Here is an 18,962-nt window from a genome sequence, read left to right as displayed (position 1 = left end):
ATTTTTGGTATTTATGATTTAACTTCCTATTTATAATTTCATTGAATTTTTTGTCAAAATTTGATTTTAAATTTTGATTGCAGATTACAAAAAAGTTCTTCTTTCTAGAAAAACATATTTTAAAGAATAGCGTTATGATGTTTTAATTGCATTAAACTGGGTTTTATAAAATTCGGTCAAAATTTTAAGACGTAACAGTTTTATTCTGGTTGTATCATAAAAGATATAGTGCGCATTTAAGGGTTAAAAGACAGACAAAGTTCAGCGTATGGCGTGTGTTTGTGTATCTCAGGCGCATTCAGCAAGACAGGAACAAATTCCCTTAATGTCATGCTGCATCTATTGCCTTTAGACATTTTGGCCAAACAGTCAGCTGCAACAACGGCTGTGCGGTTGCGCGAGCTATCGCTGTGGTCTGAAAAAGTTACGGTCACAGTTCGGTCCTCAAAATAATGCCAGATGTGCTTAACGTAGTGGATTACACTTTGGCGAGTCCACTTTTCGACAAAAAGTTTGAGACTCTAATCCCCAACAGTGAGGCGTGGTGCACACAGACCCCGGGGAATAAAGAATATATAGATTTCTACACTGATGGCTCCAAATTGGATGGACAAGTGGGGTTCGGAGTATATTCTAAAGATCTGGAACTTCGAATAGCGAAAAGATTACCTAATCACTGTAGTGTTTTTCAGGCTGAAATATTAGCAATAAGAGAGGTGGCGAATTGGCTGAGAAGTAATGTTCCAAAAAATGTGGGCATTAATATATACTCAGACAGTCAACCTGCAATAAAATCCTTGGACTCTGTGTTCCTCAACTCGAAAACGGCCATCGACTGCCGCAAATCTCTCAATGAAATGGCTGAGTAGTACAATATTCACCTAATATGGGTGCCTGGCCATAGGAACATACCGGGGAACTGCGAAGCGGATGAGTTGGCAAGGCTAGGGACTACCTTACATATTCCAGGGGAACTAGAATTTGTTGGTATGCCCCTAGCTACCTGCAAGCTCATGCTGCGTGAGAAGGCTGTTATGATGGCAAATGTTCGATGGGAGAATTGCAAGGGTTGTAACGACACCAAGCAAATATGGCCCCATTTCAACTTAAACCGCACACTAGATATGCTAATGTTCTCGAGACGTCAGATATCGCGCGAAGGCGCGAAGTATAATGACTATTATATGAGCTGTGATGATGCGGAGGAAAAGGAATCAACTAAACACCTCTTGTGTGAGTGTCCTGCATTTTGTGTAAAGCGCAAGCCACTTTTAGAAGCATATAGCTTCAGATTACTGGCGGATCTGGAAAACGTTAACTTAAGCAGTCTGCTAATGTCTTGGAACAATCTGGTTGGTTCAACAAAGAAAAATAATCAAGAAGGTTCAGCTGTTAAAACTAGAAGTGCCCATATGTAATAGGTACTTTTAGTTAATGTGGTATCACAATGGACTGAATAGTCTAAGTGAGCCTGAATCTTAATCGGGCTGCCACTTTAACCTAAACCTAACCTAATGTCTCAGGAAGTAGTTCTATTTTGTTTGATCCGATTATTTCAAGACTTTTTATAAAGACTTTTTTAAATTTGTATTTTATTCATTATAGTCTGTAAGGAATTTTTTGTTCTAAAGACTGAAATAAATAAATAAATATTTTTCGTGATTATGCCAACCAGCGTTGCCAATTTAGCTTTTTTCCCGCTAGATTTGGCTTTTTTTGAAGACGTTTAGCGGGAAAAAAATGTATTTAGCTTTTAGCTTTTTTTCTGGCTTTTTTTCATGACCCTTTTAGCTATTTTTGGCTTTTTTTATTTTCGACATGTTCCTATTGAAATATGGATAAAACTTCGTTGTTATCTAAGCCTTGCTGCCAGAATAAGGTTTTCCACATATTTCAATTCCTTATATAAACTGTCAGTAAATTTTTAGGAATATTAGCATTTGACTCGTTTATCCTTTTTCTGTTATTATAATAGTCTAAAGTTATTATGATATTACTAAATTAAAATAGTAGATGTGAATTGCTTTATACATTGAAAAAATATTGTGGTGAGGCCAAAGATTTCATTTCCTTAAAATACGAACGCGAATTTTTGTTATAATAGCATTTGTGAATTTCTCTTATATAAACTGTTTTCCTTGTCCAATAGCCGATAAATTCTTTTTGTCCTTATAGTTAAGTGATTCAACTTAAAAATGGGTATCTTTTCATGAAAGACGGCTAGGGTCAATTCTAAAAAATTCTTAAAATTAATGAAATAGTCTTTAAATTTGTGGAGTTTTTGTATCTTGACCACAAACCAAAATAGCGTTCAAAAATAGAAGAGGTTTTTCAACATTTTATTTTAAAAACGTATACATAGAATAATTTCTACTTAAAGTCGAGTCTGAATTTGGAAATTTAAGTTGTCGTTAGCACGTTTTTAAAACACTGTTATAGCTCATGAAGAAAAAGCCGAAAAAACGAATAAATTCAAATTTGACTCGGAATCAATACCAAAATCATTAGTGTACAAAATCTTTGGAACCGAACATAGAAATAATTAAGGAAATAAAGTTTTGAATGTGGTATTATTTTTTTAACATCAAAAAATGAAATGAAAAAACTCGTAGTGATAGTATCAAAAAAAAAAAAGGTTTATATATTAATGGAATGGATTTACATTTACGAAAATTGGACAACAATAGGTTTGTATGGGAAATTTTCGAATAAAAGTTATTCAATATAAACTTGCAAGACAGTTAGAATGGGTTTTATTCTCTTGGGTAAAATTAGGAGAAGTGTACACGTTCACGAATTTATCATTAATTCAGTTAAAACGAAATATATTGATATTTTCTAATGCAGTTCTATGTGACATTATGCAATATATCGTACATTGGGCTTGTTGATGATTAACCAGCTGACAATTGCAAGTGTGAAAAATGTTTTTACTAGGAAATATAAACGAAGGACTTCCCGTAAAAATTTGTGATAGTAATCAAAATGTATCGAGTACGCAAACAGAGCTAATATGACTTAAATTTTCTTATAGTCTCACAGAAATTGAATTAAAATGAATACAATTAAAATAATATGCATTTTAAGTGAAATAAAGCCTTCAAGTTTGTTAAATTTCAATCAAAAATGTGACTTTTGATACAAAAAATTTTAGCTTTTTTTCTAGCTATTTTTTAAAATTGTTTAGCTTTTTTTGGCTAGTTTTTTGGACAAATCTAGCGGTTTTTTGTGAAACAATTCTGGCAACGCTGATGCCAACTAGATTTTTCTGTTGTGTCTCTTAACGAATATCTTTGAGTGTAGGTTTCGTTTTCATACAGCTACCGCTATCAAATACAATTAGGTTTAGTCAATCCATTATTTACTATTTATATGGAATTAAATTTTCGACTAGCAATTTGATAACTTTAAGTTGGAAATCCATGTTTCTCAAAAATAAACAAAATTTGCGATTTTCCGTAATGGAAAATAAAGTTGCTCATAGAATGTGTGAATAAAAGCCTTTAGCAATTGGTTGCAAATGGAAATATTGTGTCGTACTTACCGTAATAAAGCGATAACCCAATACTGATACTGTACCAGCAATGATACCAATTAAAATGGCACCATGAGCTCCAATCAGCAAATTACAGACAGTACCAACGGCGACGCCTCCGGCAAGTGTTGAATTCTGAACATGAACCATATCCAATTTGTTTTCATGACTGACAAGTGCCGATAAAACAAATGTTGTAACTATTGGTGTGGATTTGGAGATAATAGTAGGTGTTGGATTGGAGATGCAATTGGATATGAAAAGATAAAGTTATATTTTTTTTAAATTAGTCATTGGTTACAGAAAGAGGAATAGTTAATTTTTTAATGAGCATGGAAAAGTTTTTCCTTTTTTCCTATACGACTGAAAAAGTTAATTCTTTTTGCTTGTGTGAACTAGCGGTATTGGCATCTAGTCCGTAAGTGATAATTGGTGATTGTGTGTGGCTTTTTGCACTTCACCACTAAATGAAAATTACTGCATGACATATTTTCTTAAACTTATCTCAGTAATTGGCGGATTAATTAGCACTTCAAATTCTATGAGTTTGCGATAACTCAGTGATTCTCAACCTAGATTTTGGTGAGACCACTATACATAAGAGACATGAAGCATTAAAAAATATTTAATTGTATCCACAGATTCTAGGATTTCGGTATTGATTGCAAGGCGCACAGAAAAAAATATATTTGTTAGACTAATGCTATATGTAACTTATTTTTTAAATTAATTTTCCACAATCTTGTCTCATAAATATTGTGAATTAGTCGTCGGTATGTAAAAACACGTAAGGAAAGTCTAAAAGCGGGCGACATTGCGACATTTATAATAGTCGGAAGTTTAACTGAATCTTAATCGTTTAGTGGGAAGTATGGCATTGCAGTATATAGCTTATGACTACAGTTTGGGAAAATATTCACTCAAATTGTGTGTACAATGTGGGTATTCTGACCATATTTGCCTAAATCTACTCTCAGTGAAAAATTTCAAGTAAATCGGAATGAAATTTGACCTCTGGTGGTTATAAGATTGTAAATCGGGCGAAATATATATAGGAGCTATATCTAAATTGGAACCTATTTTAACCAAATTTGACATACTTGATGATGTCATAAATTGTACTCTTTGTGCAACATTTGAATATGGATATGGGAGCTATATCTAAATCTGAATCGATTTTGACCAAATTTGTCATGCATTCTACTATCTCTGTTACTACTACAATCTCTATAAAATTTCATGTAAATCGGAGTAAAAGTTTGGCATCTGTGGTTCAATGAGCGAAATATATACAGTGGGGAGCAAAACTAAGTGCATGTTTTCACTTTTTGTGATCTTTATTAAATAGAAAATGTCTTGTTAAGCCACAAAGATAGGCCCGTTACATGGTCATATGAAACAAAAATATCCCGCTTTCTATCCGATGCAAAAGAACATTACTGGTAACGACCTTAGAACACACAAAATTGTTTTCTGATTCAATCACGAAATTAATTGATCCAATTAAATTTTTAATCGAAATGTCTATTAAATTCAATATCAATTAAAAAATTAATTGAAAGTCAATTAATTTTTTAATTGATTCAATTAAAAAATTAATTGATACTATTAATTTTGGTAATTGATTTTTGTTTCAATTAAAAAATTTGTTGAATCAATTAAATTTTTGATTGAATATTTTTTAAAACACAATTAAGACTTTAATTGGAAAAAATTTCGTGAATTTTTTTCTGTGAATATTACTGGTAATGGCCTGGTAACGACAAAGTCTTCAAATACACCACGTCAAGCAAACCGATAAATATGGAGTGAGGGAGGAGAAGCCTCACGATGTGGGGATGGTGGCATACTTGACCTCTGGTTAGTAATAAGGAAGAATGGAAAAAAGGAGACTACCTTGATATTTTTCAAACAAAAATCTATGTTTGTGGAGGTTTGCCCCTTGCACCTTGAGGAGCAAGTTGTTTTTCAATAAGACGGCAAACGCAAGCATACTTACAACATAGTACGGAAATGGTTGTCGAGAAGAGTTTTCAAATGCACGAATGGCCACCACAAAGCCCCTATCTCAATCCCATTGAGAATTTATGATCTCTGGTTAAAAGGCACTCGATATTACACCAAAGAGTACAAGAAAGAGCTCTAGAGCCAAGTTCAGCACAATTAGTAGTAAGTATGTCAAGACGTGTTAAACCCGTATTTAAAAACAAAGGACTCTGCGTTAAATTAGACATGATTTTAAAGTACTAGGTTAGGTTAGGTTAGGTTATGTGGCAGCCCGATGAATCAGGCTCACTTAGACTATTCAGTCCATTGTGATTCCACAGTGGCGGTTAAAGTACTAGGCATAATGTACAAAACTGGATCCAGACTTACTTGTATTTTACTTTAATAAATGCAGTAGTATTGGTACATAATTAATTTGAATGTAGAGTTTTGTTTGCCAGGAAATAAAGTATAAATGAAAAAGTTTTGCAGCCAATAAAACATGCTTGTAAGAGGAAATATGCACTCTGTTTTCCCTACTGTATATGAGAGCTAGGTTAAATTAGGTTAGGTGGCAGCCCGATGTATCAGGCTCACTTAGACTATTCAGTCCATTGTGATACCACATTGGTGAATTGAATATGAGAGCTATATATAAATCAGAATCAATTTCAACCAAATTTGGCACTCTTGACGGAACTAGCAAATATCATCCTTGTGCACAAAAAGAAGTAACATAAATTACTATAAAACTTTGGCATCTGGGGTCATATAAATGCAAAACGGGCGAAGGATATATATGGGAGCTATATCGAAATCTGAACCGATGTAGCTGATATTGAATGGCCGACGATCGGTGAAGAAGATGGGTTGATACACGTCAATTATGACGGGATCGATGATAAATATATATGGCAGCTATATCTAAATCTGAATCGATTCTTTCGAAAATCAATAGGTATTGCTGTAGTAAGACCCAATGCAAAACTTACTTTCTTCACATGAAAGAAATTGGTCTTTAATACAGTATAAATTATATATCCTTTATCATTTTATTTAATATAATGATTTATGCCCTACGTTCTCAATAAAATTTGTTTGTCCCTAAAAAAGAATGGCTATAATGAAACTGAACTTCCGATAACTGATATCAATGTGACTAAAGATATTGTTCTCATTACCTATAACCCAGAAGGACTCAGGATTCATGTTTAGAATACGCTGGATTAATGTCACCATAAACAATAAATATTGTGTCTTCTTCTACTTTGATATGCAGTTTGCTTGTGTAGTTTATACAAAGCTAAGGTAACGAGAATACCACAACAAATCAGTTTATATCATTGAATTTCTAGAAAAAATCCACAATTAGACAAGTGGTGCAGTTTTAAAGAAATTTGCTAATTAGGTATTGCTACAGAAAATCTGCGATATAGCAAACCAAGATAAAATATGGAAGTAACTTACGTTTTTGGAATAGAAAAACAATTTGCATGGATATTTGCAAAAACGAAAAAAAACATGTTCAACATGTGGAACTCCTTCACAAAAACAAAAAATAAATAATATGAACTAAACCATTAGTATTCGTTTTTCATGTAGAATATGACAATTATTTCTAGCTAGCAATATTTTTTCTCACTTCATCAACAAAAAATATTCCTTGGTCACTAGCTTGTAGCGGTTTCTCTTATTGTTAAAACCCCTTTGCTACACACCAAAGATTAACACCCAAATTTGTTTAATTAAACACTTTATTATTTATTTACTCAAATCCGAATAAAAACCAATTTAAAAATGATTGATATATGTTACGTTTCCAATTAAAAAAATTAATTGATTCTATTAATTTGTTAATCAATGCAATGGTTAGCATATAGACTGATCTCCCGATTTTACATCATGGGTTTATAGAATCCGTAGTTTATATACAATTTGCCTGAAATTGGAAATTTATAGGTATTTTAGGACCATAAAGAGGTGTGCCACAAATGGTGAGTATCAGTCCATGTTTTGGTATAGCCCCCATATAGACCGATATCCCGATTTTACTTCTTGGGCTTCTATAATCCGAAGTTTTTATCCAATTTGCCTGAAATTGGAAATCTAGAGGTATTTTCGGGCCATAAAGAGGTGTGCCGAAAACGGTGAGTATCGGTCCATATTTTAGTATAGCCCCCATAATAACGATCTCCCGATTTAACTCCTTGGGTTTCTAGAAACTGTAGTTTTTATCCGATTTGCCTGAAATTGTAAATATTCTGGTATTTTAGGCTCACAAAAACGTGTGTCCGATTGAGTTATTATCGGTCCATTTGGTAATGCCTCCATATAGACCGACTTCACTTCTTGAGGGTATAGAAGACGCACTGATCAAGAAAATTGCTTGAAACTCAGTATAAAATTTCCAGATTTTACTTCTCGGGTGAAAATCTACAGATTTAAGATTTCAAATCAAGACGTTATTTTATAATTTTCTTGCACACTTACAAGAGATGTTAATGATTCCTCTAAAACTCAAACAAAAATGGTTCTTATAAATCCAGAATCTGATATAGTCCTCATAGGTGAAATCTTTAAATTTATCTTCGGGAAGTGTCCTCAAGTCCTCAAGCCCTCCAGAAATTTCAAAGGAAACCCTAATATTTGGTTCCGTGATTTTCTTGAAATTTTCAGAGAAGTTTGAGGGTGACCTCTGGACACACCCTAAAAAATCGCTTCTCTAACATATGTTGCAAACATATTTTGCAGAAAGCACATATATTATTGCATATTGCCGAAACATTATAATGTTTGTTTTATGTGAACATATTATATGTTTGGAAGCATTTTAAGCCCAAAAATATTATATGCTTGGAAGAATTTTCTCCCCAAGAAGACTGTGCTCATTCCCTCACATAATTTTCACTTCCACGAAATTTTTTAGTTCTTGGCACCTTTTTATACCCTGCTCCACACTGTGGAACAGGGTATTATAAGTTAGTGCATATGTTTGCAACACCCAGAAGGAGATGAGATAGACACATGGTGTGTTTGGCAAAAATGCTCAGGGTGGGCTCCTGAGTCGATGTAGCCATGTCCGTCTGTCCGTCAACACAATTTTGTAATCAAAGTCTAGGACACAGTCTTAGTCCAATCGATTTCAAATTTGGCACAAGTATGTGTTTTGGTTCAGAATAGAACCCTATTGATTTTGGAAGAAATCGGTTCAGATTTAGATATAGCCCCCATATATAGCTTTCGCCCGATTTACACTCATATGACCACAGAGGCCAATTTTTTGCTCCGATTTAGTTGAAATTTTGAACAGGGAGTAGAATTAGCATTGTACTAATTATTTAAATTTTGTCTTTTTGCATTTAACACCATTTTAAATGCATTTAAAATTTCTCGTATTTTTAAATACAAATAAATATGAATAGTTCTTAACGAATAATTTTGTACTTAATTTCATTTTTACCTTTAGGGCCGGAATTAAGTTGGCATTTTCCCTCTAAAATGGCCATGTTTTCACGTTTTCTTTTCTTTAATAATTCATTTTAAAGCAAATAAACTTTTTTAATTGTTGCTTCTGATCAAGTTTTGCCGCTAAAATGAAAAATATTTTTGAAAGTGTACGTCAACTCATCTTGGACTACTTATTAATAAAGAGGAACTAAACTTATTTTTTATACCCTGCGCCACACTGTGGAACAGGGTATTATAAGTTAGTGCATATGTTTGTAACACCCAGAAGGAGACGAGATAGACACATGGTGTCTTTGGCAATAATCCTCAGGGTGGGTCCCTGAGTCGATATAACCATGTCCGTCTGTCCGTCCGTCCGTCCGTTCGTCTGTCTGTGAACACATTTTTGTGATCAAAGTCTAGGTCGCAATTTAAGTCCAATCGCCTTCAAATTTGGCACATGTTCCTAATTTGGGTCAGAATAGAACCCTAATGATTTTGGAAGAAATCGGTTCAGATTTAGATATAGCCCCCATATATAACTTTCGCCCGATATGCACTAATATGGACCCAGCAGCCAGAGTTTTATACCGATTTGCTTGAAATTATGTACAAACATAACACTTAGTTGTATAGTCAAGTGTGCAAAATTTGATTGAAATCGGTTAAGATTTAGATATAACTCCCATATATATCTTTCGCCCGATATGGACTTATATGGCCCCAGAAGCCAGATTTTTGGCCGAATTTGGTTGAAATTTTTCACTAGGAGTACAATTAGTAGTATAGTCAAGTGTGCAAAATTTGATTGAAATCGGTTAAGAAATAGATATAGCTCCCATATATATCTTTCTCCCGATATGGACTAATATGGTCCTACAAACCAGAGTTTTGGCCCAATTTGGTTGAAATTTTGCACAGGGAGTATATTTAGCATTGTAGATATGGGTGCCAAATTTGGCTGAAGTCGATTCAGATTTAGATATAGCTCCCATATATATCTTTCGCCCGATATGTACATATATGGACCCAGAAGCCAGAGTTTTATCCCGATTAGCTTGAAATTTTGTACAAGTAGTACAATTGGTGGTATAGTCATGTGTGCCAAATTTGATTGAAATCGGTTCAGATTTAGATATAGCTCCGCCCGACTTTAGACTTTCCTTACTTGTTTCTAAAGATCCTTTTGTAATTTTTATATATTTTCCACTGTTTTTGTTCTTTTTTTAATTTCCTTTCTTGCTAAATATTTTGACTTACTCGTCCTACGTTCCGATTTCTTTTGACGAACCAAAAAAAAAAAAAATTGTGCCCATAATGCCAAAATGATAAACAAAACACACTTCCACACATTCTTAAATTGCTTCTATCAAGGCAAAAACACATGCTGTTTTTTTAAATGTCTATTCTCCTGGTTCCGAATGTTTATTCTCTTTACTAATGTTCAAATTAAATAATATTTAGACTTAAGCATATTTTTGGCGAAGCCTTATTAACATGCCAAGCGCATAGCCAAAACAAATGAACACCAAAAACCGTTGTCCGAAACAAAATACAAGCAGTTTCAAAAAATTGCTCTCTTTTGTGTTGATATTGTGTTGTGCTGATATTTGTCGTCAACCCTCCCGGGTTCTTTCTCTATACTATCTCTGTCGCTCCCTGAATAAAATATTACAATATATATATGTTTACTCGAAATTTGTAAATTTGTATATGTTTACATTCACACATATTATTTTTATGAAACATCTTGTCCTAAACATAATATACCCAGCAAAAAAAATTGGAAGTTCTTCCAAAGACACAGCTTTGAAAGCACTTCCAGAAGATGCACTCCCATTGATGTTCTTTATTTTAACTACCCAGGAAGTTCTTTTAATTCAATTTTTTATAACTTGATTTGTTTATACTTTTAATGAGTAATTTAAACTTTTTTTGTTTCAAATAGGTTAAGAACAGATTAAGAATGCATAAAATGGTACAAATCATTTAAATTTTGTCGAAAAAAGTGCTAAATTCAATCTGAAAAAATTGTGAATTTTCGAAAATATTTGAGGTCAAATGTTTCCAACAAGCGTTAGAATCCATTAAAAATTATAAAAAATTATAGAAATTATTTATTTGACAAAATATAACAGAATTTTTTAATTTACATCCAAAACACTGAATTCGGATTACACCTAAAGAAGTGATGCAAGTTCAGTGCACCACTTCCGGATCCAAAAAGAACATTTTCATTACTTTTTTGGCGACGCTTTTTTTGCTGGGTATTCTAACATATTAACATATGTGTCCCAAACATTTAATGCTATTTTAGGAAAATTACATTATTGCACTTAAATATTTTATATTTAAAAATTGTGCTCGAAACACATTTTGTTTATATCGGAACATATGAAAAACATATTTTTCTAACAGTGCAAATAAGCCCTACTTTATTCTCGATATTTGATAGGTTAAGCGGACGTCCCTTTTATAAAACAATAGAGGAAATAATTATAACAATGCAGTACGATATGTTTTTTTTTTGTTTAAAAAGATATGACAGGGTCTCACAATACTAATTAATGATTCTAAAACTGCCATTGGAAAAATACCTAATTTGTAAATCTTTAGTATTGTTACATAAAATAATCTGTTGACTTACATCATATCTGTATGCGAACTTGATTTTTACCCGAACATCGAGAGGGAAAAACATTATACAAACCACACATCGTCGCCACTCATCGGAAAGACATTTCTATATTAGCACGATCCGTCTTTGGAATCAGCTCCTTAATAATTGGGTATCATATATAAGTAATATCTGATACCCAACAATTCAAGAGAAATATTCTGGAATATTATTCACTCATGTGAAATATTTCAAACTAGGGGAAACTACATTTATTTTCACATTGATATGATATATTTTAAAATATTGTTATATATATATTATTAACTTTGTCGTTGTTTGTAACACATCGAAATATTGGTCTAAGACCCCATAAAGTATATATATTCTGGGTCGTGGTGAAATTCTGAGTCGATCTAGCGATGCCCGTCCGTCCGTCTTCGGAAATCACGCTAACTTCCGAACGAAACAAGTTATCGACTTGAAACTTGGCACAAGTAGTTGTTATTGGTGTAGGTCGCATGGTATTGCAAATGGGCCAAATCGGACCACTTTTACGTATAGCCCCCATATAAATGGATCCACAGATTTAGCTTGTGGAGGCTCTAGGAGAAGCAAATTTCATTGAAGTTATCAGTCCAGTTCGGTACGTACATAATTATTTATTGACTCCCCTATCAAGAACTGAATTAATCGGCCTCTTTTTGTCTAATATACACCCCGTATGAACTAACTTACAATTTAGAAGACTATGATAAGAAGTTTTAAGATACATTGTAATCGGTAAGTATTACCACAACCCTTGTAATTCGATTGTGGATGACGGTCTTTAGTAGAACTTTCTACGCACAATCCTTGGTGGAGGGTACATAAGATTCGGCCTGGCCGAATTTACGGCGGTATATATTTGTTTTAATTCAATTAAAGCATATTAATAACACCACAATTATAATATAACTATGTTACTCCAATACTATAATTTATAAGATATAATCTTTTTGTACTGGAAATGATATTTAATGAATAAATAAATAATCTAAACTTCTCCGATTTACAGGTAAGGTGGGAGAAGGTCATTTAATGTATCCCAGAAAAAAAATGGAAGTTCACCTAAAGGCACCACTTTATTTATTTCAATTTTTATAATTGGCTTTTTGTGGAAGTGTGTTTTGTTTATCATTTTGGCATTATGGGCACAATTTTTTTTGGTTCGTCAAAAGAAATCGGAACGTAGGACGAGTAAGTCAAAATATTTAGCAAGAAAGGAAATTAAAAAAAGAACAAAAGCAGTGGAAAATATATATAAAAATTACAAAAGGATCTTTAGAAACAAGTAAGGAAAGTCTAAAGTCAGGCGGGGTTTGAATTTGATAGACTTCTACAAAATCTATAGACTCAAAATTTAAGTCGGCTAATGCACTAGGGTGGAACACAATGTTAGTAAAAAACAAGTAAGGAAAGTCTAAAGTCGGGCGGGGCTGACTATATTATACCCTGCACCACTTTGCAGATCTAAATTTTCGATACCATATCACATCCGCCAAATATTTTGGGGGCTATATATAAAGGTTTGTCCCAAATACATACATTTAAATATCACTCGATCTGGACAGAATTTGATAGACTTCTACAAAATCTACAGACTCAAAATTTAAGTCGGCTAATGCACTAGGGTGGAACACAATGTTAGTAAAAAAATATGGGAAACATTTAAATGTGAAGCAATTTTAAGGAAACTTCGCAAAAGTTTATTTATGATTTATCGCTCGATATACATGTATTAGAAGTTTAGGAAAATTAGAGTCATTTTTACAACTTTTCGACTAAACAGTGGCGATTTTACAAGGAAAATGTTGGTATTTTGACCATTTTTGTCGAAATCAGAAAAACATATATATGGGAGCTATATCTAAATCTGAACCAATTTCAACCAAATTTGGCACGCATAGCTACAATGCTAATTCTACTCTCTGTGCAAAATTTTCACTAAATCGGAGCAAAAAATTGGCCTCTGTGGTCATATGAGCGTAAATCGGGCGAAAGCTATATATGGGAGCTATATCTAAATCTGAACCGATTTCAACCAAATTTGGCACGCATAGCAACAATGCTAATTCTACTCCCTGTGCAAAATTTCAACTAAATCGGAGCAAAAAAATGGCCTCTGTGGTCATATGAGTGTAAATCGGGCGAAAGCTATATATGGGAGAAATATCTAAATCGGAACCGATTTCAACCAAATTTGGCACGCATAGCTACAATGCTAATTCTACTCCCAGTGCAAAATTTCAACTAAATCGGAGCTAAAGATTGGCCTCTGTGGTCATATGAGTGTAAATCGGGCGAACGATATATATGGGAGCTATATCTAAATCCGAACCGATTTCAATAAAATTTTGCACACTTGACTACACTGCTAATTCTACTCCCTGTGCAAAATTTCGACCTAATTGGGGTAAAACTCTGGCTTCTGGGGCCATATAAGTCCATATCGGGCGATATATATATGGGAGCTATATCTAAATCTGAACCGATTTCTTCCAAAATCAATAGGGATCTATTCTGAGCCAAGACACATACTTGTGCCAAATTTGAAGTCGATTGGACTAAAACTGCAACCTAGACTTTGATTACAAAATGTGTTCACGGACAGACGGACATGGCTATATCGACTCAGGGGCCCACCCTGACCATTTTTGCCAAAGACACCATGTGTCTATCTCGTCTCCTTCTGGGTGTTGCAAACATATGCACTAACTTATAATACCGTGTTCCACAGTGTGGAGCAGGGTATAAATATGGGATACGTTTAAATCTGAAGCAAATTTAAGGAAACTTCGAAAAAGTTTATTTATGATTTATCGCTCGATATATAGGTATTAGAAGTGTAGGAAAATTAAGAGTCATTTTTTAAACTTTTCGACTAAGCAGTGGCGATTTTACAAGGAAAATGTTGGTATTTTGACCATTTTTGTCGAAATCAGAAAAACATATATATGGGAGCTATATCTAAATCTGAACCGATTTCAACCAAATTTGGTACGCATAGCAACAATGCTAATTCTACTCCCTGTGCAAAATTTCAACTATATCGGAGTTAAAAATTGGCCTCTGTGGTCATATGAGTGTAAATCGGGCGAAAGCTATATATGGGAGCTATATCTAAATCTGAACCGATTTCTTCCAAAATCAATAGGGATCTATTCTGAGCCAAAACACATGCTTGTGCCAAATTTGAAGTCGATTGGACTAAAATTGCGACCTAGACTTTGATTACAAAAATGTGTTCACGGACAGACGGACATGGCTATATCGACTCAGGAGCCCACCCTGAGCATTCTTGCCAAAGACACCTTGTGTCTACCTCGTCTCCTTCTGGGTGTTGCAAACATATGCACTAACTTATAATACCCTGTTCCACAGAGTGGCGCAGGGTATACAAATTGAACAACTTCACCAGAAAATTGAATTTTTTCAGAAGAATTCTGTGAAGTATATGGTTGACTCAGTTAAGGCAAAATGTTCCTAAAAAATTTACTTCGAAGTAAATACGACAAATTGCATCGCAGTGGAGCGGGCTTAGTTTGAGTGGTTATTTACCGTATTGTTTTCCACGCAGAAAAAATATCACCAAAATATTTCCAATTAAAAAGATGGTAGCAGCTTGAAAGTTTTTGAAATTAGTTAAGTTTTTAATTAAATAATTAATTGGCGTTAATTAAATTTTTGATTGAATCAATTATAAAGTTAATTGCGTTTTGCAATCAATTCAATTAAATTTTTATATAACAATGTTTTTATAACAATGCATATTTAGTACTAAATTTATAAGTTTTGTATCTTGTTGTACTGAAAATCCAAATCAAATAAATGAAATGAAATGAAATTTACTAATGAAATCAATTAATTTTTTATTCAAGTATTTTGTATTCCCAATTAAAACTGTGATTGATACTGTCAATTTCAGGATTGAAGCAATTTCTATTAAAAAATTAATTGGACGATCAATTTCGTGATTCAATTAGAAAAAAATTTCTGTGCACATATTCACATTGCCTTCTATATGAGGGAGGTTCGGAAACTTTTAACCTATCAATGAAATAGAATAGTTAGTTTTATAAAACATATTTTTATTTTTCAATATAATCTCCTGAAACTTCAATACACTTAGTGTTTAGATTTTTTTGTATTGTAAGCCAGGACGTTTTTCTCGAATTTTTACATTTAACATAATTGATCCAAAAAGTTGCAATAGTATTTATTGTTTTACCCTTTTGCAGATAGTCAATCAGTAAAATACCTTTGAAGTCCCAAAAAACCGTTGCCATAACCTTACCAGCCGATTGAATTGTGTTTGCCTTCTTTGGGGCACTTCCTCCAGCTTCAGTCCATTGTTTGGATTGTTCTTTTGTCTCTGGGGTATAGTGGTGGGTCCATGTCTCATCAACAGTTATGAAACGACGCTTAAAATCCATTTTATTTCGCTTAAAACGATCCAAACAAGCTTTTTATGTAAATATTTAATGACAGCATGCATTTCTAATTTTTCCATTGTAAAAAAATTGCGGATGCTTCTTTTTTGAACACCTGTTTCTATATGAAGGAGTTGCCAGATCGAAACAAAATGTAACATGTGTTCATAACAGAGATGGAAGTTTCCAAAACACTTAACTTTTTTCTGTTTATACCGCGCTTTTTGTGCTAGGCTAAGAAGTTTCCAAACTGCCCTCGTAAGTATAGGCCATCTTCAAATTGAAGCTCTCATGGAAGGGAAAACTGTCAAGAAACGTGAAAAATCTTAAACCTGGCAGAATTATTTAGAATTTTTCACGTTTTTAGGGGGAACATTTACGTGGGAGGATTTTTTGGGGTAAAATTATTTATTTGCACCTTATAAAGTGGAGAACTTCTCAACCATATTCTGCCATGAATTTGGAGTAAATAGATGAAATAGCATCACATCTGAAGATCTAATGCGAAATCAGTGCAGCAGATGATGAGCACAGATGACTTCCACCATGTAAAATTCATTGTTTCTTATTCCTGATCCAAAAAGAACATTTTCATTGCTTTTTTCCCCTACGTTTTGTTTTGCTGTATAGTTACGCTAGATAAGTGTAGGATATGATAATGTTGGCTTTGTTCGATTTAGATATTTCTCAAGTGTCTTCTACTCTACCTATAGAAAAATCAATAAAAGGAATACATTTTGCTTATAATTCAGCAAACAAGTTACTTACTTGTCACCCTTCCACTAAAACAATGTCCGATATCATGTTTGTAGTTTGTAACAATGATTATGACATAACTCTTTTGTGAAATCTTAAACAGAAGCTTTTATAAACGATGACCCCCAATACTGCTAGTACTTGATCTAGATTGATGGTTGTTGTCTTCATAACCAGCATACTCCAAGAAATTGATATATGACCCCGAATACGTCACGTAATTCCCATCCATATTTGTAAACACATTTATCATGCTTCCTTAAGAATTGAAACGGTTCAAGTCGAGATTGCCTCTGGACAAATTATTACTCTTTGGACAAATTTTGTGAATCTTTTGTTTGTATATAAATCAAATTGTGGTTGGTTGTGTGTTTCGTGTAAACTCGCTAATGTCATAACAAAATGTTTCAAATAAATCTGTATTTGATTTTTGGGGTTAAGGAGGGTGGAGACCCTTGACGACTTTTTGAAAGATCTGCTTACATTTATATGAGATGTGTACTTATGCCAGTAATTCCAGCACCCATAAGATGGGGGTAGAATAAGTTTGTCATTCCGTTTGTAATACATCCTATGTTAAAATCTTGTCTTGAGTACGAAGAATTCTTGTTCTTAAATTACGAATTTCAGATTTGCTCAGATTAAAAGAAGTCTAGCTCTGATACAAAGTTTTTCGCCTTGACTAAATGTCAATGAAATTTTCAACAAAAGCGTTTTGTTCTTAGGGTTAATAGATTCGACTTAATAATGGGTATTTTTACGGAAAAGAAATTTCTGTAGAACTGAGATCAAATCGTCCTAAAATATAAGAAATAAATCTTCAATATTACTGAAATCGTCCATGAGTTTATTGATTTTTTGCAACTTGTTTGTAAAGTTAAAACGTCCGAAATAGGAAATGTCTTTCAAGACTTTAATTAAATAGACTTGGCACAATTTGTACTTGAACTCGAGACGGAATATTAATCTGTGGTTAAGTTTTGTGAAGGGCTTTGAGGCTACACTACGAAAAAACTAACAAATTTATATGTATATCCAAGTAAAAAGTACGTTGAACTTAAATTTAAAAGTGAATTGACTTCTAAATATATTCACAGTTCAAACTTTCACTTCTTTGGCTCGAAGTGTATACCAAAATCATTCATCGAGAGATATTAGGACAGAATTTATAGCGACTCAGCATGTATATGAGGGCCAGTTGAGATAGATTATATCAAATATATAGGAGTGGAAACAGGGACGCATACATTTTGGAGACCTGAATATTTATACGGATGGTTCGAAAATGGAAGAAGGCATTAGCAGTGGTATTTACTGCGAAGAGTTGGGGATTAGAGATTCATACAAAATGGATGGTGGACACAGCATCTTTCAGGTGGAGGTATTTGCCATTGCGAAAGATGTGGAACTACTGTTAATGAGACCGATGTTCAGGAGCTGCTTCATCGACAGTCAGGCAGCAATAAAGGCCTTACGAAATCCGAACATAACGTCGAAGGTAGTCAGCCGCTGTCATAGAGAGCTTAGAGCTCTCACTGAACAGCGTAATATCACTCTGTCCTGGGTATCTGGACATAATATCATTACAGATATCTTCCCCCGCTATCTTTATATACCTACAGGATCAGTGTCAAATACAACGTTTTATGGGAAGGACGTTGGGCTTCCTCTGCGAACTGCGAGCAAACCAATTTCACAGCCTCTGGTTTTCGAGATATCAATATGGGATTTTTGACGAATCGTTCGTCTCGAGGCGAACGAAAATTCCACGAGCAGTTAGTGTAGGTATTTGTTATTGATGTAGATCAGATGGAATTGTAATTGGACCATATAGGACCACTGTTAGGTATTGGCCTCATATAAACCGACCCCGTATTTATCTTACGAAGACTCCTGGAAGAACAAATTTTATCCGATGCAACTGAAATTTGGCTTTTTAATAGCCATTTCCACTAATATTTATTTATAGACTCCTCTACATAAAACGATCAAGAACTACAAAAGCTTATATAATTATTTATTCTGCCTTTTTTAACTAACGTAGACTTCATATGGTCTAACATACAATTTAGAAGACGTATATCTTGCCATCGGTAACTGTAACCACAACCCAAATAATTCGATTGTGGATGACAGTCTTTAGAAGAAC

The 18,962-nt window shown here is 33.7% G+C and overlaps 1 protein-coding gene across 1 annotated transcript in view; it reads right to left on the bottom strand.

The window, feature by feature from the left end:
• Rh50 (Rhesus blood group-associated glycoprotein Rh50) overlaps positions 1 to 18,962 on the bottom strand; it is a 174,652-nt gene that overhangs the window by 20,883 nt on the left and 134,807 nt on the right. Inside the window, exon 5 of the mRNA XM_075304721.1 lies at positions 3,545 to 3,735. Coding sequence (XP_075160836.1) covers positions 3,545 to 3,735 — 191 coding nt within the window. The remainder of the gene's footprint in view (positions 1 to 3,544; positions 3,736 to 18,962) is intronic.

This window comes from Haematobia irritans, chromosome 4 (genome assembly GCF_050003625.1).
Source record: "Haematobia irritans isolate KBUSLIRL chromosome 4, ASM5000362v1, whole genome shotgun sequence".
Lineage (NCBI taxonomy): Eukaryota > Metazoa > Arthropoda > Insecta > Diptera > Muscidae > Haematobia > Haematobia irritans.
This window is presented reverse-complemented; position numbering and strand designations above follow the sequence as displayed.